Here is a 24774-nt window from a genome sequence, read left to right on the forward strand (position 1 = left end):
GATGAAGCTGTGAGTGTGAGAGAGACCTGAGTCCTGAGCACAGCCTTTGTGCTTCAGGGATGTCCGTCATGGGTGCATCATATCCCAAGGAAAGTCCATCATGAGCTAGATTTGGGTCAGTATTTTTGAGCAACAGAACCACCAGCTCAAACCTACTTCCTGTTTCTACAGTCAAGGACCCCTGAAACAAAGGGGAAGGTGCACTGTGTCTTCTGGGAGCAGGGCCAGAATGGAAGTGGCCACTGGGCAACCAGAGGCTGCAGGACGATGGACAGCAGAGACGACAGCACCACCTGCCAGTGCACCCACTTCAGCAGCTTTGCTGTCCTCACGGCCCACTACGATGTGCAGGTGACCCTCAGAGGGGCCGCATTCAGTATCTTGATGTGGAACAAATTCTCACACGTGTAAAACCTGAAAAAAAAATACTGTCTCCCAGTTATCGCAGGTCAGTGATCTGGCATGGTATAGAGGGGATGTCTGCTCAGGTTCTTCCAGGGCTGAAATCATTCTGTCAGCCTGGGCTGCATTCTGATCTGAGGTTTGCAGTCCTCCTCTAACCCTCTAATTTTTTGGCACAATTCAGTTCCTTGTGGTGGTAGGACTGAGGTCTCTTTGACTTCCTATCTGTCAGCAGGCGTCCATGTTTAGCTGTCAGGGCTACCTGCATTTCTTCCCATGTGGACCTCTCTTGGGAACTTTAGCACAGTACAAAAATTAGTTTTATGCAATAAGCCAAGTATTCTCAAAAGTTAAAGTGTGTCAGAATCATCTGGAGGGCTGGTTATTTATTTTTAAACATTTTATTCCTAAAAAAAAATCAAATGTAGAGACATTTTGCAAAAATAAATTTGGTGCTAGCATACTCAATTGCTTTTATCCAGAAACACCTAATTTGCAGGTTGAAATGTTCGTTTTCTTCATCCTTTGTGCATCTACTTCTGCCTTTCTCTCTCTACCTACCCAGACTAGTAATAAAGGGCAATTGGCAGGTATTTTTTTCCTTGTCCTCAGGGACTTTGGATGATTTCCAAAAAGAGGGGAGCTTCCCAGGTGACTCACTAGTAAAGAATCCACCTACCAATGCAGAAGACGCAGGAGACTCAGGTTCAAAAGCCTGGGTTAGGAAGATCCCCCAGAGGAGGATATGGCAACCCACTTCAGTATTCTTGGCTGGAAAATTCCATGGACAAAGGAGCCTGGCAGCCTACAGTCCATGAGGTTGTAGAGAGTCAGACACAGTTGAGAGACTGAGAATACATCCAGGCCAAAAAGAGACAGAAAATATGAATTTTAAGCTAAAGCCATCATCTAAGTATAGTAGATTTCCTCTTTTACCCAAGAATTTACTTCTAAATCTGCACGAATCAGTGGCCTCTTTTACCCAAGAATTTAGTTCTAATTCTGCCTCTTGATGAAAGTGAAAGTGGAGAGTGAAAAAGTTGACTTAAAGCTCAACATTTAGAAAATGAAGATCATGGCATTTGGTCCCATCACTTCATGAGAAATAGATGGGGAAACAGTGGAAACAGTGTCAGACTTTATTTTTTTTGGCTCCAAAATCACTGCAGATGGTGACTGCAGCCATGAAATTAAAAGATGCTTACTCCTTGGAAGAAAAGTTATGACCAACCTAGACAGCATATTCAAAAGCAAAGATATTACTTTGCCAACAAAGGTCCATCTAGGTAAGGCTATGGTTTTTCCAGTGGTGATGTATGGATGTGAGAGTTGGACTGTGAAGAAAGCTGAGCACTGAAGAATTGATGCTTTTGAACTGTGGTGTTGGAGAAGACTCTTGAGAGTCCCTTGGACTGCTAGGAGATCCAGCCAGTCCATTCTGAAGGAGATCAGCCCAGGGATTTCTTTGGAAGGAATGATGCTAAAGCTGAAACTCCAGTACTTTGGCCACCTCATGCGAAGAGTTGACTCATTGGAAAAGACCCTGATGGTGGAAGGGATTGGGGACAGGAGGAGAAGGGGACGACAGAGGATGAGATGGCTGGATGGCATCACTGACTCAATGGATGTGAGTCTGAGTGAATTCCGGGTGTTGATGATGGATAGGGAGGCCTGGCGTGCTGTAATTCATGGGGTCACAAAGAGTCGGACACGACTGAGCAACTGAACTGAACTGAACTGAAGGATTAGCGGTCAGCCATGAAGAAGTATTACAGGGATAAAGTGTGTTGAATTCAGAGATAGGAGTTGATACTTGCACATCATGACTACAGGTAATTCAGTTCAGTTCAGTCGCTCAGTCGTGTCTGACTCTTTGAGACTCCATGGTCTGCAGCATGCCAGGCCTCCCTGTCCATCACCAACTCCCAGAGTTTACTCAAACTCATGTCCATTGAGTCAGTAATGCCAACACTTTTTTTTTTAATGCCATCTAGCCAACTCATCCTCTGTCGTCCCCATCTCCACCTGCCTTCAATCTTTCCCAACATCAGGGTCTTTTCAAATAAGTCAGCTCTTCGCATCAAGTGGCCAAAGATTTGGAGTTTCAGCTTCAGCATCAGTCCTTCCAATGAACATTCAGGACTGATTTCCTTTAGGATGGACTGGTTGGATCTCCTTGCAGTCCAAGGGACTCTCAAGAGTCTTCTCCAACACCACAGTTCAAAAACACTAATTCTTCAGCACTCAGCTATCTTTATAGTCCAACTCTCACATACATACATGACTACTGGAAAAACCACAGCCTTACTAGACAGACCTTTGTTGGCAAATTAATGTCTCTCCTTTTTAATATGCTATCTAGGTTGGTCATAACTTTCCTTCCTTTTTATTTCATGGCTGCAATCACCATCTGAGGTGATTTTGGAGCCCAAAAAAAATAAAGTCAGCCACTATTTCCACTGTTTTCCCATCTGTTTGCCATGAAGTGATGGGACCAGATGCCATGATCTTAGCTTTCTGAATGTTGAGCTTTAAGCCAACTTTTTCACTCTCCTCTCTCACTTTCATCAAGAGGCTTTCTGTCATAAGGGTGGTGTCATCTGCATATGTGAGGTTATTGGTATTTCTCCCAGCAATCTTGATTCCAGCTTGTGCTTCATCCAGCACAGCACTTTGCATGATGTACTCTGCATATAAGTTAAATAAGCAGGGTGACAATATACAGCCTTGACGTACTCCTTTTCCTATTTGGAACCAGTCTGTTGTTCCATGTCTAGTTCTAAGTGTTGCTTACTGACCTGCATACAGGTTTCTCAAGAGGCAGGTCAGGTGGTCTGGTATTCCCATCTCTTTCAGAATTGTCCACAGTTTATTGTGATCCACAGTCAAAGGCTTTGGCATAGTCAATAAAGCAGAAATAGATGTTTTTCTGGAACTCTCTTGCTTTTTCAATGATCTAGTGGGTGTTGGCAATTTGATCTCTGGTTCCTCTGCCTTTTCTAAAACCAGCTTGAACATCTGGAACTTCATGGTTCACGTATTGTTAAAGCCTGGCTTGGAGAATTTTGAGCATAACTTTGATAGTGTGTGAGATGAGTGCAATTGTGTGGTAGTTTGAGTATTCTTTGGCATTGCCTTTCTTTGGGATTGGAATGAAAACTTACCTTTTCCAGTCCTGTGCCACAGCTGAGTTTTCCAAATTAGCTGGCATATTGAGTGCAGCACTTTCACAGCCTCATCTTTCAGGATTTGAAATAGCTCAGCTGGAATTCCATCACCCCCACTAGCTTTGTAGTGATGCTTTCTGAGGCCCATTTGACTTCACATTCCAGGATGTCTGCCTCTAGGTAAGTGATCACACCATTGTAATTATCTGGGTCATGAAGATCTTTTTTGTATAGTTCTTCTGTGCATTCTTGCCACCTCTTCTTAATATCTTCTGCTTCTGTTAGGTCCAGACCATTTCTGTCCTTTATCAAGCCCATCTTTGCATGAAATGTTCCCTTGGTATCTCTAGTTTTCTTGAAGAGCTCTCTAATCTTTCCCATTCTGTTGTTTTCCTCTATTTCTTTGCATTGATCACTGAAGAAGGCTTTCTTATCTCTCCCTGCTATTCTTTGGAACTCTGCATTTCACAAACCTTACCATCTAGTGGTAAGACAAATACAATGGTATTTTATATTTGTTAATTTTATTTGACAATAGTCAATTATATTTGTTAAATGGGAGGTCCCTCTGCCCTTGTCCCTTCAATGATGTCCCTATCTTTTTCCTCTCGATGAATTGACCTAGACCATTCTTTGTTCAGATGATTCACTCTACTTAAATGAAAAGAAAGCAAAGGACATACCTAGCCTCTTAGAAGATGTGATATGTGGATAATCAACCTGGTTTTACCAAGTGGTTTGTGAAATCAGAAATCTTGCCTTTGTTATTGTTAATGCACTAGGCCAGCACAAAACATCTACAGTAATATCAGTTGATTGAAACAGAATATTCATACAACATCATATTACTGAAACTCACATTATGAAGTGTCACTACCAACTTCAGTCTAAGATAAATGCTGTTCTGAACCCAAAAAATATTTAGAGAATCATTCAAAGTAAAGATCAGAGTGGCTACAACCGAGTCAGAGACATCAGCAGTAGAGAAGAAAAGGCCTTGATTGTGTTGCTCAGGGTGCATTGTGAGCCTCTTTTCTCCTCCTATGGATGCTGACATTTAAGCCACAGTTTAGTTCATCTTGGGATGCACATGGTGGCTGGAAATCCTGCAGGTGGGACTGGTTGCCCACGTCATGGCCTACCTCTTCACCATCATCAACAGTCTGCAGGGTGTCTTCATCTTCCTGATGTACTGCCTCCTCAGCCAGCAGGTACCACTATCTGACTCCACCCCAGGACTCATCCAATCCTCACTCCTCTCTGTGAGCTGATCCAGAGTATGCTTTGTCTCTATGGGTGCAAAAGCAATACAAGATAAGGTTCAAAGGAATCAAGAAAACCAAAGCTGAATCTGAGGAGTACACACTCTCCAGCAGGGCTATGTCAGAACCCTCTAACAGAGTGAGGTAAGATCATGCACTGTCCCTCATAGGGCTTCACTCACTGATAAATTGAGCAGCACATGCCTATCATACTGGACAATTTGGAATAAAGCAGGCAATACTCTATTATGACTCACAGTGGTTTGTATCTAGGCTCACTCAGGACATTTCTCTGTCATGGAAAAAGGTCTTCCTCTACTTCTGCTCACTGTGTTTCTATGCTCATCTTAACTCTTGTACATAACTATCTTCTTATTCTCCACCTGGGTTGAGCACCCATTTTCTGTAACATGCTGCATGGACTTTTTTATGCACAAAATATGTTAAAAAAAAAAAAAACAGAGAATGGTCCTATGTTAGGCTCAACTTAAACAGTAACTCTGGATCTGAAGCAGAGATGCACAAGCAATCCAGAGGCACTTATGTCAACCACGGTACCCTTCTATATGTGTGTGTGCCTGCCAAATTCCTTCAGTTGTGTCTGACTCTTTGCAACCCTATGGACCATAGCCCATCAGGCTTCTCTTTCCATGGGATTTTCCAGTCATGTATACCAGAGTGGGTTGCCATGTCCTCATCCAGGGAATCTTCCTGACCAAGATATCAAATGCTTGTCTCTAGCATCTGCCTGCATTGGTAGGTGGGTTCTTTACCACTAACACCACCTCTATATAGAAAACAGTAAATACATGATTTATATAGTCATAAAAGTAAGGTGACATAAGCATTACATTAGATTGGAGAATTTCCTTCAAATTATCCAGTTAGAACTGGACATGGAACAACAGACTGGTTGCAAATAGGAAAAGGAGTACGTCAAGGCTGTATATTGTCACCCTGCTCATTTAACTTATATGCAGTGTACATCATGAGAAACGCTGAGCTGGAAGAAGCACAAGCTGGAATCAAGATTGCCGGGAGAAATATCAATAACCTCAGATATGCAGATGACACCACCCTTATGGCAGAAAGTGAAAAGGAACTAAAAAGCCTCTTGATGAAAGTGAAAGAGAGTGAAAAAGTTGGCTTAAAGCTCAACATTCAGAAAACAAAGATCATGGCATCCGGTCCCATCACTTCATGGCAAATAGATGGGGAAACAGTGGAAACAGTGTCAGACTTTATTTTTTTGGGCTCCAAAATCACTGCAGATGGTGACTGCAACCATGAAATTAAAAGACGCTTGCTTCTTGGAAGAAAAGTTATGACCAACCTAGATAGCATATTCAAAAGCAGAGACATTACTTTGCCGACTAAGATCCGTCTAGTCAAGGCTATGGTTTTCTGTGGTCATGTATGGATGTGAGAGTTGGACTGTGAAGAAGACTGAGTGCCAAAGAATTGATGCTCTTGAACTGTGGTGTTGGAGAAGACTCTTGAGAGTCCCTTGGACTGCAAGGAGATCCAACCAGTCCATTCTGAAGGAGATCAACCCTGGGATTTCTTTGGAAGGAATGATGCTAAAGCTGAAACTCCAGTACTTTGGCCACCTCATGCAAAGAGTTGACTCATTGGAAAAGACTCTGATGCTGGGAGGGATTGGGGGCAGGAGGAGAAGGGGACGACAGAGGATGAGATGGCTGGATGGCATCACAGACTCGATGGACATGAGTCTGAGTGAACTCTGGGAGATGGTGATGGACAGGGAGGCCTGGCATGCTGCAATTCATGGGGTCGCAAAGAGTTGGACACAACTGAGCAACTGAACTGAACTGATGTAGTCATTCCTGGGATTTGCAACACACACAAACAGTGCAAAACAGGATGATAATCACAGGATGCATAGGAGAGATCCTGGCAAGGTGAATCTTACAAATCAATTTTATTTTTGTATTTACATAAACATTTGTCATATTTTTTGTTTATGTATTCTTCATAGCACCACTTTAAGGTAAGGTAAGTATTATTATGTTTCCCTTTGATAGGTGAAAAGACTGAGAACATGGGGTCTATATAAATTGTGCAAGGACGTTAGCCCATCCTTCCTCCCAATATTGTTATTCTCTTGATGGTGTTCATTGATGCACAGAAGTTTTAATTTTTAAGAAGTCCAGTTCCTCTACTTTTTGTTCACCTCTCCGTTGGCTGTCTTATCTTAAAAAACAATGACCTACCACAAGACCACAAAAATTTACACTTACGTTTCTTCCAAGACTTTAGTAGTTTTAGTAACTGCGTATAGGTATATCCATTTGGAATTAACTTTTTATTGGTGTGAATTTCGTAACTTTTTGTGAGGTCCACCTTCAGCATATGGATATACAGTTGCCCCATCATCATTACTGAAAAGATTATTCTTTCCCCAGGGACTTGTACTGACATCCTTGTTAAAATAAGTTACCGTCAATAAGTTTTTATGCCTGCATTCTTGGCTCTTCCACTCATCTATCTTGAGTCACGTTGTTTTGTAGTAAATTTTTCTTTGGAAAATTGACTCAACCAATTTGTTCTTGTCAAGATTTTTCAACTATTTTGGATTCCATGAAGTCCCATGTAAATTCAAAGATATGCCTGTCAATTTCTGAGAAAAATTAACTGAGATATTGATAAGAACTGTATTGAATCTACAGGTCAATTTGGTGGAATGCTGCCATATTAACTGTATTATCTTCTGATCCATGAACATGGGATGTTTATCTATTGCTTTGAGTCTTCCCTGGCTTCTTTTGATGATCTTTTATGGTTTTTAGTGTAAAAGTCTACTACTTTCTAACAAGGTATTATTTTTTACACATTCCTTCTCAGAATTGGATTAACCAGTAAACCACATAATTTGCTGTCTTGAATGAGAGGAAAATTCTGAACTGTCATCTTCGTGGGAAAAAAAAAGACACTTTTTCATGTTTTTTTCAAGTAACTCTTTATGGAACCATTGTGGAAGAAAGCATGAAGGGAATGTCTGATATTTAGATTGCTGGAGAATTTTAGTTTTCTGCTCCACATGGTATGCTCACTTCACTCCCAGCATAGTCAAGGAGTCATGACCCAATTCCCCAGTTTCCTTGGATTAAATCACCTGCTTCAATCTTTTTTTCCTACAAAGTTCTTCTAACTGAAGATATATGACAAGGAAATTGAGCTTCAAAAGTCTATCTTTAAATGCAGTAAGAGAGAAAACAAGGTGAAACCCTACATAGAGGGTAAACAACTAATATGGTTTCCCAAGATTTTTCTGGATTATGTCCTAAAAAAGCTTGAGTCACAGGCAACCTAGGGTAGTTGGTCTCCATACATGCATGCTTCAACTTCACTCTCCATTTCTAAAGATTACTAACATTTTCCTTAGAAAAAATATATTTTACTACTCATCGTGTGCTGCACTAAATTAAGAGATTAGCATTCTAATTTCACAGAGCTTAAATGATAAATAAAATGCTCTATCAGAGTAAAATTGGAACCCTGTGATTCTTACATCTTATAAGCTGAGCTGGATAAAAAATATATATTGTTACTGCACAGTTTTGTTTTGTTTACTTATATAACATATTATTACACATATAACAAATTATTTCTTTCTCAGAATGTTACCTAAGCAAGATCTAAACCAAAAGATTTCACCTACAATAAATGCCCTACAAACAGCCACTGACCCCTTTGTATCTCTTTAAACCAAATGGAAAATGACTGGAAATGATCATAATATACTAAATTTAAAATGCTCTTCAGTTGCTGTTGTTTGTCACTAAGTCATGTTCAGCTCTGTGGACTGCAGCCCACCAGGTTCTTCTGTCCATGGGATTTCCTAGGCAAGAATACTGGAGTGGGTTGCTGTTTTCTTCTCTGGGAGATCTTCTCATCCCAGGGACCAAACCCATATCTCCTGCATTGGCAGGCAGATTCTTTATCACTGAGTTTCCTGGGAAGTCTCATCAATGGGTATATGTTGTTCAGTTGATATGTCATGTCTGACTATTTGTGACCCCATTGCCTGCAGCATACCTCACCACCTCCTGGAGTCAGAAGATGTCCCTCATCATCCTGGCCTTCACCATCTCCTGGAGTTTGCCCAGGTTCATATCCGTTGAATCGGTGATGCCATCCAACCATCTCATCCTCTGTCTTCCTCTGCTCCATCTGCCATCAATCTTTCCCAGCATCAGGGTCTTTTCCAATGAGTCAGCTCTTCATATCAGGTGACCAAATTGTTGGAGCTTCAGCTTCAGCATCATTCCTGTCACCATCAGCATTCAGAGTTGGTTTCCTTTAGGACTGACTGGTTTGATCTCCTTGCTTTCCAAGGGACTCTCAAGAGTCTTCCCCAGCACTACGGTTTGAAAGCTTTAATTCTTTGGCACTCTGCCTTCTTTGTTGTCCAGTTCTCACATTGGTACATGACTACTGGAAAGACCATAGCCTTGACTATACATGACTTTGATGGCAAAGTGATGTCTTTGTTTTAAACACACTGTCTAGGTTTGTCATATCTTTCCTGCCAAGTAGCAGTCATCTTCTAATTTCATGGTTGCAGTCACTATCCACAATGATTTTAGAGCCTAAAAAGAGGAAATATGTCACTGCTTCCACCTTTTCCCCTTATATTTGCCATGAAGGGATAAGACCATATGCCATGATCTTAGTCTTCTAATATTAAATTTTAAGCCAGCTTTTTCACTCTCCTCCTTCACCCTCATCAAGAGACTCTTTAGTTCCTCTTTGCTTTCTGTCATTAGAGTGGGTATCATCCACATATCTGAGGTTGTTGCTATTTCTCCCCAAGAACTTAATTCCAGCTTGTAACTCATCCAGCCTGGCATATAGCATGATGTGCTCTGTGTATAAGTTAAGTAAACAGAGTGACAATAAACAGCCTTATAAAGTATCTCCATCTTTCTCAACCCTGAACCAGTCAATTGTTCCATACAGGGTTCTAATGCTTCTTGACCCATATTCAGGCTTCTCAGGAGACAGGTAAGATGGTCTGGTATTCCCATCTCTTGAAGAGTTTTCCAGTTTGTTACAATCCACATAGTCAGAGGCATAGTCCATGAAATAGAGGTAAATGTTTTTCAGGAATTTCCTTGCTTTCTCTATGATCCAGCAAATGTTGGTAATTTGATCTCTGGTCACTTTGCCTTTTCTAAACCCAACTCAAACATATGGAAATTCTCAGTTCATGTAATGCTGAAGCCTAGCTTGGAGGATAGATATTAGTAAAATACCAGCCAATAAACCTGCAAGGAGATCTAACCAGTCCATTCTGAAGGAGATCAACCCTGGGATTTCTTTGGAAGGAATGATGCTAAAGCTGAAACTCCAGTACTTTGGCCACCTCATGAGAAGAGTTGACTCATTGGAAAAGACTCTGATGCTGGGAGGGATTGGGGGCAGGAAGAGAAGGGGACAACCGAGGATGAAATGGCTGGATGGCATCACGGACACGATGGACGTGAGTCTGAGTGAACTCCGGGAGACGGTGATGGACAGGGAGGCCTGATGTGCTGCGTTTCATGGGGTCGCAAAGAGTCAGACACGACTGAGTGACTGAACTGAACTGAACTGAAGTATAGAAGATATCACAGAAATAGATCATGATAACTTTTCAGTATTTAGTAAACGCCCAGTAAATGCACTGGGGGAAATTTTGTTGAAAGACAGGTCAATCCGACAAAATTTCCCAAGAGATTACTGATTAATTACAAGGAACAAAGTGTTTTTTTTTTATCATGTTAGATCAGACAGCCACCATATGAACTAATGATTAATCTCAACATTAAAAGTATCAGTGTGACATTGAATATATCCTGATAAGACATGAATTTAAAGCATCTCGTTTGTGATAAATAAAGGATTGTGACAAATACATCTGTCCTAAAGCTAATCCAGCCTTTACCCCAAGGTTTGGCAAACTACAAATTTCAGGAAAAATCTGGAAATAAACTGCCTGTTTTTGTAAATGAACTCTCATCGGGTCCTAACCACACCATTCACTGGTTCATTGCCCATAGCTGTTTTCAGGTTACAATATCAAATTGAGTGCTTATGAAAGAGAATGCAAGACCACAAAGCCAAAAATATTTACCTTCTGGCTCATTCTAGAAAAAGCTTACAGAAACCTATTCTTTGAGACCAGGTTTTCAGTACACTTGAAATACAGGGGGAAAGCACACAAGTTAAATGAGGAAACAATCAGGCAATTACAGAGCATAGGAAACTCTTCTAATGGCAGTATCATTGTGAAAAGTTCATAAAGTTATTCTAGATCAAAGTGAGAAAAGTGACATGACAATCAAATTCAATGTCAATTTTAGTAGGACTCTGGTTTGGATATATGCTATAAAAATATTTTGGAGACAGTTGGGATAATTTGAGTATGCATCAGATATTTAAAGTTAGTTATGAAACTATTGATTTTCTTGGGTGAAATAATAGTATTATAATTATGTAGAGCATATTCTATAAATTCTTCAATGTTTGATGAAGATGTATTAAAGAATAAAGTGTTGCAATGTCTCCACTGAAAATCAAGTATCAGCAGGGAAATATACATATGTGTATATGTATTGTGAAATATTTTATAATGTGGCACTATATTAAAAACTGTGGTTTCAAGGCATAGCCTACACAAGATTTTAGTGTGTCATTGTAGCAAATTCTCTCTGTTTAAAATTATAAAGAAGATCTATCATAAAAATAAACAAATTTATATCAGTTATTAATTCCTTAAAAACATACATACTCATGAATTTTTAGGTAGGCAAAAATGTCTTTTTAAATGGAAAACTAACAGTAAATAGATACCTTATAAATATATGAATGGGTATCGCTATGTAGTGATGATTTAAAGTTTAAAACTTAGAAATAAAATTATTAAAATATAGAAGAAAATAGAGAATACTTAGATTTCTGGCTAGAAAATAGAAAATGGAAACAGGTAACACCAAACTAGTAATGAGAAATATTCATAGAAACTACAAAGTCATGCCTTCCCTTGGACCCAGAGAGAGCTAATATACAACAAAGAAGCCTAAACTCTAAGAAAAGATCATCCACAAATATACCATCAGGAACACTGGTTCACACATACAGTGCACACACACACAAATGATATGACTGTTACAGAAATGATTAAGGGGATCCATCAAATTTTTCTTAATTAAAGAAAGTGCTCTCAGCTTTTCACTGTTGAGTATGATGCTAACTGTTGGTTTGTCTTATATGGCCTTTTTCACAAAACTGAAATAGAAAAAATTTAATTTGTATGAAATAGCAAAACCAATGTTGAGAAAGAAAACAGAACTAGAGGGATGAGGGTCCCTGAAATCAGACTATACTAAAAATCTACAGTTATTCAAAGCAGTATGCTACTAGCACAAAAACAGAAATATACACCAATGGAACAGGATATAAAGTCCAGAAACAAACACATACACCTGTGGCTATGTACTCTGTGACAAAGAAAGCAAAAATATACAATGGAGAAGAGACAATCTCTTCATTAAATGGTGCTGAGAAACTGGACTGCCACATGAAAAAAAGAAAATGAAATTAGAACATTCTCTAACACCATGCAGAAAAATAAACTCAAATGGTTTAAACATCTAAATTTAAGGCCAAATAGTATAAAACTCTTAGAGGAAAACATAGGCAGAACACTCCTTGACATAAATTGTAACAATATCTTTTTTGATCCCTGGTGGTCCAGTGGTTAATGCTGGAGAAGTGGGTTCAATTCCTGGTTGGGGAACTATGATTTCACATGTTGGGGGCAACTGAGCCCACATTGCAATGAAATATCCCACATGATGCAATAAAGATCCCGCATCCCACCACAATTTATAAGATCTGCCATTGCCAAATAAACAGACGAATAAACATTTTTCAAAAGAAAGACCTTTTCAGAACTGGAGAAAATATTTTCCAAAGAAGCAAACAACAAGGCATTAATCTCCAAAATATTCAAAAAGCTCATGCAGCTCAATACTAAAATAAAAGAAAAACAAAAATGGGCAGAAGATCTACATAGATATTTCTCCAAAGAAGATACACATAGGTGTATGCTCAGTCACTTCAGTCATGTGGGACTCTTTGCACCCCCATGGACTGCAGCCCACCAGCTTCCTCTATCCAGGGAATTCTCCAGGCAAGAATACTGGAATGGAATGCCCTCCTCCAGGGGGTCTTCCCAAATCAGGGAGTGAACCTTGGTCTCCTGCATTGCAGGAGCATTCTTTACCCACTGAGCCACCGGGGAAGCCTACCCCAAATACCCCCACATAGAGGTGGCCAAAAAGGACATGAATGACACTCAACATCACTAATTATTAGAGACATGCAAATCAAAACTGTAAAGAAGTATCACCTCGCACTGGTCAGGATGGCCATCACCAAAAATTCTACAAACAACAAGTGCTGGAGAGGATGTGGGGAAAAGGGACCCCTCCTACATGTTGGTGGGAATGAAAACTGGTACAGCCCACTATGGACAACAGTATGGAGATTTGGGGGTGTCAGTGGCACTAAGGTGCAGCACAGAAGCACTTCATCAGGGGAACAGAGGCCAAGGAAAGAGTGGAGGAATAGGACACCGGTGTTGCCGTGTCCAAGAGATGGAGCATGAAGAGCTTCACCTTTAGAACTAGAGGACACCAGTGATCATTGCCTTTCCACATAGATGGGAAAGGGTCATATGAGGACTCAGTGAGAAAAGGGCCAGGTACAAGCCCAGAGAGGGCTTTCATCAGAAACCAACCCTGCCAGCCCTTGATCTTGGAAATCCAGGCCCCAAAACTATGAGAAAATAAATTTCTGCGGTTTGAGACACTCAGTCTATATTTTGTTGTGGCAGTTCTAGCAGGACTGATAATCATGGCCACATAGAAAACAGTAAAGGTGAAAAATGCAAACAAGGAAAATTATCATAATTCCATCACACAGACTACTAGAAAATTTGAGGGATATGTGTTTATCATCTTTAAAAACATATCAGGAATATTTTCTTTTGTCATCAGATATGAATCTCAGACTATGTTGAGCTTTGTTGAAGAATTAAAAAAAAAAAAAAAAAGAATTAAATCCTTAGTTTTAGACCTGCCAAGGTTTAGGGATGCTGGGGTGGCATGAGGGAAATCTTTGTGGTGATGGAATATTGATGGATCTTGATTGCAGTGACAGTTGTAGGAATCTACATATGTGATAAAACGACTTGGAATTACAACACACATCGTACCAATGTCAGTTTCTTCATTTAAATATTGGACTGCTGTTGCTGCTGCTAAGTCGCTTCAGTCGTGTCCAACTCTGTGCGACCCCATAGACAGCAGCCCACCAGGCTCCCCCGTCCCTGGGATTCTCCAGGCAAGAACACTGGAGTGGGTTGCCATTTCCTTCTCCAGTGCATGAAAGTGAAAAGTGAAAGTGAAGTCGCTCGGTCGTGTCCTACTCCTCGTGACCCCATGGTATGTAGCCTACCAGGCTCCTCCGTCCATGGGATTTTCCAGGCAAGAGTACTGGAGTGGGATGCCATCGCCTTCTCCAAAATATTGGTCTATCATTATATAAAAATGTAATCTTTGTGGGAAAATGACTGAAGATTTCACAGGACTGCTTGGCAGTGTTTTACAACTTCCTCTTAATTTATATTTCAAAATAAAACTAAATATTTCAAAATCAAAATAAAAAAGTCTGAGTTCTCTGAGCTTGCAGTACCTCTCTCCTCCTCTGGGAGGATTCTTGGCTTTTTTTTTTTTTTTCCCAGCTGTTGCTGCTGCTGCTGCTAAGTGGCTTCAGTAGTGTCGGACTCTGTGCGACCCCACAGACGGCAGCCCACCAGGCTCCCCCGTCCCTGGGATTCTCCAGGTAAGAATACTGGAGTAGGTTGCCATTTCCCTTCTCCAAGGCATGAAAGTGAAAAGTGAAAGTGAAGCCGCTCAGTCCTGTCCGACTCCTAGCGACCCCATGGACCACAGCCTACCAGGCTCCTCCGTCCATGGGATTTTCCAGGCATGGTCCCCCAAACATCAGTCTTCACTTCCACCCCAACCAAAGAAAACATGAAAGCGAGGCCGACTCCTGCCTCCAGGCCAGACGAGGCATCTGCTTCTTCAAACTTGCTGAAGGAAGAAAAAGAACAGCAAGAAGCAATTGAACATATTGATAAATAGACAGACTTAATGAACAAGCCAATGAGGAGACTTTAGAAAGTAGAACAGAAATATAATAAACTCCACCAACCAGGGCTTCCCTGGTGGCTCATAGGTTAAAGCGTCTGCCTGGATTTCAGGAGACCCGGGTTCGATCCCTGGGTCAGGAAGATCCGCTGGAGAAGGAAATGGCAACCCGCTCCAGTACGCTTGCCTGGAGAATCCCATGGAGGGAGGAGCCTGGTAGGCTACAGTCCATGGGGTCCCAAAGAGTTGGACACGACTGAGCGACTTTCAACCATTTTTAAGAAAGAGGTCAGAATTGATGGCCAAAATCCCAAAATTTTGGATAACAGCATTTGATAACCATCCACAAGTGTCTGCACTGCTTGGGGAGGAGGATGAAGAGTCACTGCATTATTTGACAAGAGTCGAAGTGACAGAATTTGAAGACATTAAATCAGGTTACAGAATAGATTTTTATTTTGATGAAAACCCTTACTTTGAAAACAAAATTCTCTCCGAAGAATTTCATCTGAATGAGAGTGGTGATCCATCTTCAAAGTCCACTGAAATCAAATGAAAATCTGGACAGGATTTGATGAAACAATCAAGTCAAACACAGAATAAAGCCAGCAGGAAGAGACAGCATCAGGAACCAGAAAGCTTCTTCATCTGGTTTACTGATCATTCTGATGCAGGTGCAGATGAATTAGGAGAGGTCATCAAAGATGTTATTTGCCAAATCCATTACAGTACTACTTGGTTCCTGACACGGATGATGAGGAAGGGGAAGGAGAAGAAGACAACGATGATGAAGAGGATGAAGGATTGGAAGATACTGATGAAGAAGGGAATGAGAATGAAGGTGAAGAAGATAAGGGGGAGGAAGGAGAGGAAGATGAAGAAGAAGATAGATGACTAATGGAAGGAACACATGGATTCCAACCTTTTTTTGTTTTCTCCAGTCCTTGGGAGCAAGTAGCAGTCTTTTTTTTCTCCTCTTCTTCTCAGTCGCCCTGCTTTTAAAGTCCCTTCTCCCCTTATACCATGGTTCAAAACTTACTTGGGGGGGGAGGGTACCTTGAGCAGAATTCAGTGATACTAGAAGAATACTAGATCCTTCAGTAAAGAATCTCTACCCATTTCTGTTCCAAATTCATTTTTATCCCTTCCTGTCTCAACAAAAATTTTATGGAATCAATACCACCATGCTCTGTGGGAAAACAAGAAAAACCTTCTGCTCCCTTAGCTCTGCCAGAAACTGGAGGGTGCTAGGCCCCTGTTAGTAGTGCATAGAATTCTAGCTTTTTTCCTCCCTTCTCCGTATATCAGGCTCAGAGAATACACTGTGTCTCTATATGAATATGGACAGTTACCATTTACCAACATGTATCCGTCTACTTTCTCTTGTTTAAAAAAAAGAAAAAATACTATAAAATGGGGTTTATAGGAAGTTAGCAAAGGGTGGGTTTCAGATGTTTGGGTGGGTTAAGAGGGCATTTTGACAATATGGCTTCTCCTTTGGCATGTTTCATTGTGATGTTTAATGGAAATCCTTGCAGTTTAAGATGACACTTTTAAGATAAAATTCTCTGCTAATGATGACTTGAGCCCTGCTGCTTGATGGGAGAATCAGCAGAACATGTAGGCTCTTATTTGCAATCAAAATTCTCTATTGTAATTTTGCTCCTGTTTATTCTTAAACTTTTCTTCTTGTTTCACTGTAAAAGAAAGAGAATGCTCAGTTTTAAACGTTAAAGTGTACAAGTTGCTTGGTTACAATAAAACTAAATTTGTACACAAAAAGAATTTTTTTAATCTGTTAATATATAGCAAATAAATAATTCTATTCACTCTGAACCAAGGTCCTCATACATGCAAAAAGACCAATAAAATGCGTCTTCATGTTTGATATAGGAGGTCTTTATATATCAGAACAATATAAAAACCACTTTTGAAGAGTCTTGTGGTACAAATACCAATTGCTGCTGCTGCTGCTGCTGCTAAGTCGCTTCAGTCATGTCTAACTCTGTGTGACCCCATAGACGGCAGCCCAGCAGGCACACCCGTCCCTGGGATTCTCCAGGCAAGTGGGTTGCCATTGCTTTCTCCAATGCATAAAAGTGAAAAGCGAAAGTGAAGTCGTTCAGTTGTGTCCGACTCTTCGCGACCCCATAGACTGCAGCCTACCAGGCTCCTCTGCCCATGGGGATTTTCCCGGCAAGAGTACTGGAGTGGGTTGCCCTTGCCTTCTCCAACAAATACCAGTAATCCTATGCAAATGCTTAGAAATTTCAGAGAAATAATCATCAGGCAAAACAGGAGGAAGAAACATCCAGACCAGTGATTTCCTGTTAGGTAATGAAAAGCAGCATGCGGGTGTGCTAAGTCGCTTCAGTCATGTCTGACTCTTTGTGACCCTATGGGCCATAGCCTGCCAGGCTCCTCTGTCCACAGGATTCTCCAGGCAAGAATACTGGAGTGGGTTGCCATGCCCTCCTCCAGGGGATCTTCCCAACACAGCTATCCAACCCATGTCTCTTCAGTCTCCTGCATTGGCAGGTAGGTTCTTTACCACTAGCACCACCCAGAAGAGCCCCGTGAAAAGCAGAAGTCATACTGAAAGCCAGAAGTCCCTCCCCGACACACAGAGGAAAATAAGACATTTTCTGTGGCTGGGCTTGCTGGTCTCTGCACCATGAGAAACAGCTATCTAAGTTTGCTTCCAGGTAAGCAGAATTAGAACGATGGAGTTAGACAACTAAAGCCATCTGAGATTCCTTATCCAGTTTGAGAATTTTCTCTGTTCTTTACCTTTAAAAGCTTTTGCTTTATTTCTGGTTTTCCCACTATCTTTACAAAGGAAAGCAGGGAAGGAAATTTAAGAAAGGAATTAACTCATTATGCTAAGTTCTCAAAGGAGAAAGTTGGTGAAACTTTTAATTAGTTAATTAATTCATATTTTTGGTTGTGTTGGGTCCTTGCTGTTGTATGTGGGCTTTCTCTGTTTGTCACGCATGGGGGGCTCCTCTTGGTTGCAGTGCATGGGCTTCTCATTTTTTTGGCACTCTCTCTTCTATTTTTTTAATATAAATTTATTTATATTAATTGGAGGCTAATTACTTTACAACATTATAGTGGTTTTGCCATACATTAACATGAATCCACCACAGGTGTGCATGTGTTCCACATCCTGAACATGCCTCCCACCTCCCTCCCCATCCCATCCCTCTGGGTTATCCCAGTACACCATCGCCGAGCACATTGTCTCATGCATTGAACCAGGACTGGAGATCCATTTCACATATGATACATGTTTCAATGCCATTCTCCCAAATCATCCCACCCTCAACCTCTCCCACAGAGTCCAAAAGACTGTTCTGTACATCTGTGTCTTTTTTGCTGTCTTGTATATAGGGTTATCATCACCACCTTTCTAAATTCCATTTATATGCATTAGTATACTGTATTGGCATTTTTATTTCTGGCTTACTTCACTCGTATAGTAGGCTCCAGTTTCATCCACCTCATTAGAACTGATTCAAATGTATTATTTTTAATGGCTGAGTAATACTCCATTGGGTATATGTACCACAGCGTTCTTATCCATTCATCTGCTGATGGACATCTAGGTGGCTTCCATGTCCTGGCTATTAAAAACTGTGCTGTGATGAACATTGTGGTACACGTGTCTCTTTCAATTCTGGTTTCTTTGGTGTGTATGCCCAGAAGTGGGATTGCTGGGTCATATGGCAGTTCTATTTCTAGTTTTTTAAGGAATCTCCACTGTTCTCCATAGTAGCTGTTGTAGTCTGGATTCCCACCAACAGTGTAAGAGGGTTCCCTTTCTCCACACCCTCTCCAGCATTTATTGCTTGTAGACTTTTGGATCGCAGCCATTCTGACTGGCGTGAAATGGTACCTCATTGTGGTTTTGATTTTCATTTCTCTGATAATAAGTGATGTTGAGCATCTTTTCATGTGTTTGTTAGCCATCTGTATGTCTTCTTTGGAGAAATGTGTGTTTAGTTCTTTGGCCCATTATTTAATTGGGTCGTTTATTTTTCTGGAATTGAGCTGCAGGAGTTGCTTGTATATTTTTTAGATTAATTCTTTGTCAGTTGCTTCATTTGCTATTATTTTCTCCCATTCTGAAGGCTGTCTTTTCACCTTGCTTATAGGTTCCTTTGTCGTGCAGAAGTTTTTAATTTTAATTAGGTCCCATTTGTTTATTTTTGCTTTTATTTCCAGTATTCTGGAAAGTGCGTCAGAGAAGATCCTGCTGTGATGTATGTCGGAGAGTGTTTTGCCTACGTTCTCCTCTAAGATTTTTATAGTTTCTGGTTTTACATTTAGATCTTTAATCCATTTTGAGTTTACTTTTGTGTGTGGTGTTAGACAGTGTTCTAGTTTCATTCTTTTACCAGTGGTTGACCAGTTTTCCCAGCACCACTTGTTAAAGAGATTGTCTTTTCTCCATTGTATATTCTTGCCTCCTTTGTCAACGATAAGGTGTCCATAGGCACGTGGATTTCTCTCTGGGCTTTCTATTTTGTTCCATTGATCTATATTTCTGTGTTTGTGCCAGTACCATACTGTCTTGATGACTGTGGCTTTGTAGTAGAGCGTGAAGTCAGGCAGGTTGATTCTTCCAGTTCCATTCTTTTCTCAAAATTGCTTTGGCTATTCAAGGTTTTTGTATTTCCATACAAATTGTGAAATAATTTGTTCTAGCTCTGTGAAAAATACCACCGGCAGCTTGACAGGGATTTCATTGAATCTGTAGATTGCTTTGGGTAATATACTCATTTTCACGATATTGATTCCTGAATCCACGAACATGGTATATTTCTTCATCTATTTGTGTCCTCTTTGATTTCTTTCACCAGTGTTTTACAGTTTTCTATATATAGGTCTTTAGTTTCTTTAGGTAGATATATTCCTAAGTATTTTATTCTTTTCTTTGCAATGGTGAATGGAATTGTTTCCTTAATTTCTCTTTCTGTTTTCTCATTGTTAGTGCATAGGAATGCAAGGAATTTCTGTGTGTTAATTTTATGTCCTGCAACTTTACTATATTCATTGATTAGCTCTAGTAATTTTCTGATGGAGTCTTAGGGGTTTTCTATGTAGAGGATCATGTCATCTGCAAACAGTGTATCTATGTCCTGCCATTCCCTTCTGGCCTGAAGAGTTTCTATTGAAAGATCAGCTGTTATCCTTATGGGAATCCCTTTGTGTGTTATTATTGTTTTTCCCTTGCTGCTTTTAATATTTGTTCTTTGTGTTTGATCTTTGCTTAATTAATTATGTGTCTTGGGGTGTTTTGCCTTGGGTTTATCCTGTTTGGGACTCTCTGGGTTTTTTTTGGATTTGGGTGGCTGTTTCCTTCCCCATTTTAGGGAAGTTTTCAACTATTATCTCCTCAAGTATTTTCTCATGGTCTTTCTTTTCATCTTCTTCTTCTGGGACTCCTAATATTCGAATGTTGGGACATTTAACATTGTCCCCGAGGTCTCTGAGGTTGTCTTCATTTCTTTTAATTCTTTTTTCCTCTCTGATTCATTTATTTCTACCATTCTATCTTCTACCTCACTTATCCTATTCTTCTGCCTCCGTTATTCTACTTTTGGTTCCCTCCATAGTGTTTTTTGCATTATTCATTATATATTGACTCTTTTTTATTTCTTCTAGGCCCTTGTTAAACATTTCTTGCATCTTTTCAGTCCTTGTCTCCAGGTTATTTATCTGTAACTCCATTTTGTTTTCAAGATTTAGGATCATTTTCACTATCATCATTTGGAATTCTTTATCAGGTAGATTCCCTATCTCTTCCTCTTTTGTTTGGTTTGGAAGGCATTTATCCTGTTCCTTTACTTGCAGAGTATTTATCTGCCTTTGCATCTTGTTTACATTGCTCTGTTTCGGGTGGCCTTTCTGTATTCTGGCAGTTTGTGGTTCCTCTTTATTGTGGAGGTTCCTTGCTGTGGGTGGGATTGGACCAGTGGCTTGTCAAGGGTTCCTGGTTAGGAAATCTTGTGTCGGTGTTCTGGTGGATGGAGCTGGATTTCCTCTCTCTGGAGGGCAATGAAGTGCCCAATAATGAGTTTTGAGATATCTATGGGTTTGGTGTGACTTTGTGCAGCCCGTGTATTGAAGCTCAGGGCTATGTTCCTGTGTTGCTGGAGAGTTTGCGTGGTATGTCTTGCTCTGGAACTGTTCGTCTCTTGGGTGGTGCTTGGTTTCAGTGTAGATATAGAGGCTTTTGGTGAGCTCTTATTGATTGATGTTCCCTGGAGTCAGGAGTTCTCTGGTATTCTCAGGTTTTGGACTTAAGCCTCCTGCCTCTGGTTTTCAGTCTTATTCTTACAGTAGCCTCAAGACTTCTCCATCTATATAGCACCAATGACAAAACATCTTGGTTAATGATGAAAAGTTTCTCCACAGTGAGGGATACCCAGAGAGGTTCACAGTGTAACATGGAGAAGAGAAGAGGGAGGAGGGAGATAAAGGTGACCAGGAGGAGAAGATGGGGGATCAAAAGAAGAGAGAACAATCTAGCCAGTAATTACTTTCCTAGGTGCTCTCCACAGTCTGGACCATTCAGAGATGTTCACGGAGTTACACAGAGAAGAGAAGAGGGAGAAAGGAGAAAGAGGTGGCCAAGAGGATAGAAAGGGGAATGAAAAGGAGAGAGACAGATCCAGCCAGTACTCAGTTCACTAAGTGTTCTCCACAGCTCGAACACACAAAGAGATTCACAGAGTTGGATAGAGAAGAGAAGGGGGAGGGAGGAGATAGAGGCGACCTGGTGGAGGAAAAGGAGAGTCAAAGGGAGAGAGAGCAGTCCAGCTAGTAATCTCGCCCCCAAGTAAAACTGGGTGGTACTTAAGATTTGGTTCTTAAAGGTACAAAGTTGATAGAAAGTGAAAGTGAAGTCACTCAGTTGTGTCCGACTTTGCGACCCCATGGACTGTAGCCTATCAGGCTCCTCCGTCCATGGGATTTTCCAGGCAAGAGTGCTGGAGTGGATTGCCATTTCCTTCTCCAGGGGATCTTCCCAACTCAGGAATCGAACCTGGGTCTCCCATCCTGCAGGCAGACACTTTGCCGTCTGAGCCACCAAGGTCTAACAAATACCAAAAAGCAAAGATTAAAAATCTAGGGTAGAGGTTAGACTCTCAAAAATACAATATTAAAAAACCAGAACAAAGTCACAAAAGTTATAAAATATATAGGTGAAGTTTGCTTTAAAAATAGGGTATTTTTTTTTCAAGGTAATAGTGGGTTATAAAAATGAAAATTAAAAGAGCAATAGAGGACTTAAAATTTTTTAATTTAAATAATGATGATAGTAAAAATATATCTAGGAATTTCTCTGGAGCTGTTGTGGACAGTGTGGGGTCAGTTCATTTTCAGATAGTTCCTTGATCCAGCTTATACTTCTCAAGATCTATAGGCCCCTTCCTATGTAGTCGGTGCTAACTACAGGGTTTTAATCTATTGCACCTGTCACTTCCAAACTGGTTCCTTCTGTTTATTTTAGCTTCTGTTTGCAGATCTCTTCAGTGTCTAATTTCTGCCCTGACACAATGCGGTGATGGTTGTCACTTTTTTAGGCTCACTTGTTCAGTCGTGCTGTGGGGAGGGAGGAACACTGCAAACAAATATCACTGGTGTGTGTGAGGAGTGCTCGCAATGTCTCGGCCACAGTGGGTTTGCCCCCGCTCACGGCGTGTGTGCTTTCATGGTCTACACTTCTCAGGTTCTAGGTTGCTCTTTCGGGAACTGTCTGAGGCGGGCCCTGGGTTGCGTGCACTTCCCAGGCCTAAGCCACTCAGGTTCAGGTTCTCGGGTACTCCACAAAGGCACAGACTGGGTTGGGCCTGCATTTTGTACCCTTCCCAGGTCCAAGCAGCTCAGGTGATCAGGTGCTTGGTGAGCACAGTCACCCCCAGGTTGGGGTTGCATCTTATCCTCTCCCCCTGTCCCAGCCACTCAGTTTTCTGGGTGTACAATGGGCGCACCTTCTCAGATGTGCCATGTGTCTCTTCTGGGGAGCTGATCTCTGGCTATGACCCTCCCGGTGAATGTCAGCCATCCAGAATCCCAAGAAATCTTGGTTAGCAATGAAGCCTGCTTGCAGTTTGGTAGAGGAAGCCTCTCTGGAGGCACAGTTGCCCCCTTCCAGCTCTGGCTGCCCCGCCTGCCTGTCTCCAGTGGGGGATGGGCTGGTCCACAGCTGGCTAGCTCTGCTCAGTACTTTGTTCTGTGAGCACGCACAGCAGTATCTTAGGTTAGGGCTTTTCGCGGCGTAGTTCTCTCTCCACTCTCTCTCTCTCACTCTCTCTCTCTCTTGCTATCCCCCAGTCTATCTCATGTTAGTGCCCTCAGATTGCCCTTGGGGCATTCAGGCCTGGTCCTTACCCTAAGCAATGCAGCCCTCACCTCCCTGCCCAGCCCCCACCCCGCTTGCCAGCGGTGGATGCGACCATCTGGGCTGCTTTTCCGCTGAAAGTTGCCATTAGGCATGGAATCTGTGGGGTTTAATTATTTATTTATTTATTTATTTTTCCTCCCAGTTATGTTGCCCTCTGAGATTCCAAGACTTGCCACAGACCCGCCGGTGAGAGTGTTTCCTGGTGTTTGGAAACGTCTCTCTTTTTTAAGACTCCCTTCCCAGGACAGATCTACGTCCCTACCATTTTTGTCTTTCTTTTTATCTTTTATATTTTGTCCTATCTCCTTTTGAAAACAATGGGCTGCCTTTCTGGGTGCCTGATGTCCTCTGCCAGCATTCAGAAGTTCTTTTGTGGAATTTGCTCAGCGTTCAAATGTTCTTTCGATGAATTTGTGGGGGAGAAAGTGGTCTCCCCGTCCTATTCCTCTGCCATCTTAGGACCACCCCCAACTCTCTCTTTTTAAAAACTTTGTATTTCATATTGGCATATAGCTTATTAAGGGATAGGCTAGCCACTCCAGTATTCTTGGGCTTCCACTGCAGTTCAGCTGGTAAAGAATCAGAAGCAATGTGGGAGACTTGGGTTTGATCCCTGGGTTGGGAAGATTCCCAGGAGAAGGGAAAGGCTACCAACACTATTATTCTGCCCTGGAGAATTCCATGGACTGTATAGTATAGTCCATGGGGTCCAAAGAGTTGGACACAACTGAGCAGCTTTCACTTTTACTTTTCATAGCTGATTAACAGTGTTATGATAGTTCCAGGTGGGCAGCAAAGGGACTCAGCCATACATCTATATGAACCCATTCTCCTCCAAATTATGGTGGCTTCTCATTGCAGAGCGTGGGCTCTAGGTGTGTGGGCTTCAGTAGCTCTGGCTCATGGGGTTAAGTTGTTCTGCAACATGTGGGACCATCCGGACCAGGAATCGAACGTGTGTCCTCTGCATTGGCAGGCAGATTCTTGCCCATTGGACTACCAAGAAAGTCCCAAGTTGGTGAAATGCATTCCTAGTGAAACTTAACTAAGATTTCTCATTTTACCACCTGTATTAGCCCAGGTTCTCAGCAGGAACAGAACCAATAGGATGAATCTATAGAGGTGAGAAAGGAGTTTATTTAAGAAACTGATTCATGAAATTGTGGAGGTTGGAAAGTCCAAAAATCTCAAGGACCAGCAGCACACTGGAAACGCAGGATGACCTGATGTTGCATCTCACACTCGAGGGCCTCCAGAAGTGATTTTTTTTTTTTTCTCCAAGGAGGTCAATTTTCTTTTTC

The 24774-nt window shown here is 41.3% G+C and overlaps 1 protein-coding gene and 1 pseudogene across 2 annotated transcripts in view; both read left to right on the forward strand.

The window, feature by feature from the left end:
- Nucleotides 1-267: 267 nt before the first annotated feature.
- LOC105601874 (protein SET-like) lies at nucleotides 268-16049 on the forward strand (annotated as a pseudogene).
- A 1648-nt stretch (nucleotides 16050-17697) lies between these two features.
- Nucleotides 17698-24774, forward strand: part of ADGRE2 (adhesion G protein-coupled receptor E2) — a 65128-nt gene continuing 58051 nt past the window's right edge. For both annotated transcript variants that reach the window (XR_009600809.1, XM_027969480.3), the window contains exon 1: nucleotides 17698-17762. Coding sequence is in view for 1 of the 2 variants with exons in the window: in XM_027969480.3 (XP_027825281.1) it covers nucleotides 17732-17762 (31 nt within the window). In the remaining variant the exon portion in view is untranslated. The remainder of the gene's footprint in view (nucleotides 17763-24774) is intronic.

The sequence above is a fragment of the Ovis aries genome, chromosome 5 (assembly GCF_016772045.2).
Source record: "Ovis aries strain OAR_USU_Benz2616 breed Rambouillet chromosome 5, ARS-UI_Ramb_v3.0, whole genome shotgun sequence".
NCBI classification, from domain to species: Eukaryota; Metazoa; Chordata; class Mammalia; order Artiodactyla; family Bovidae; genus Ovis; species Ovis aries.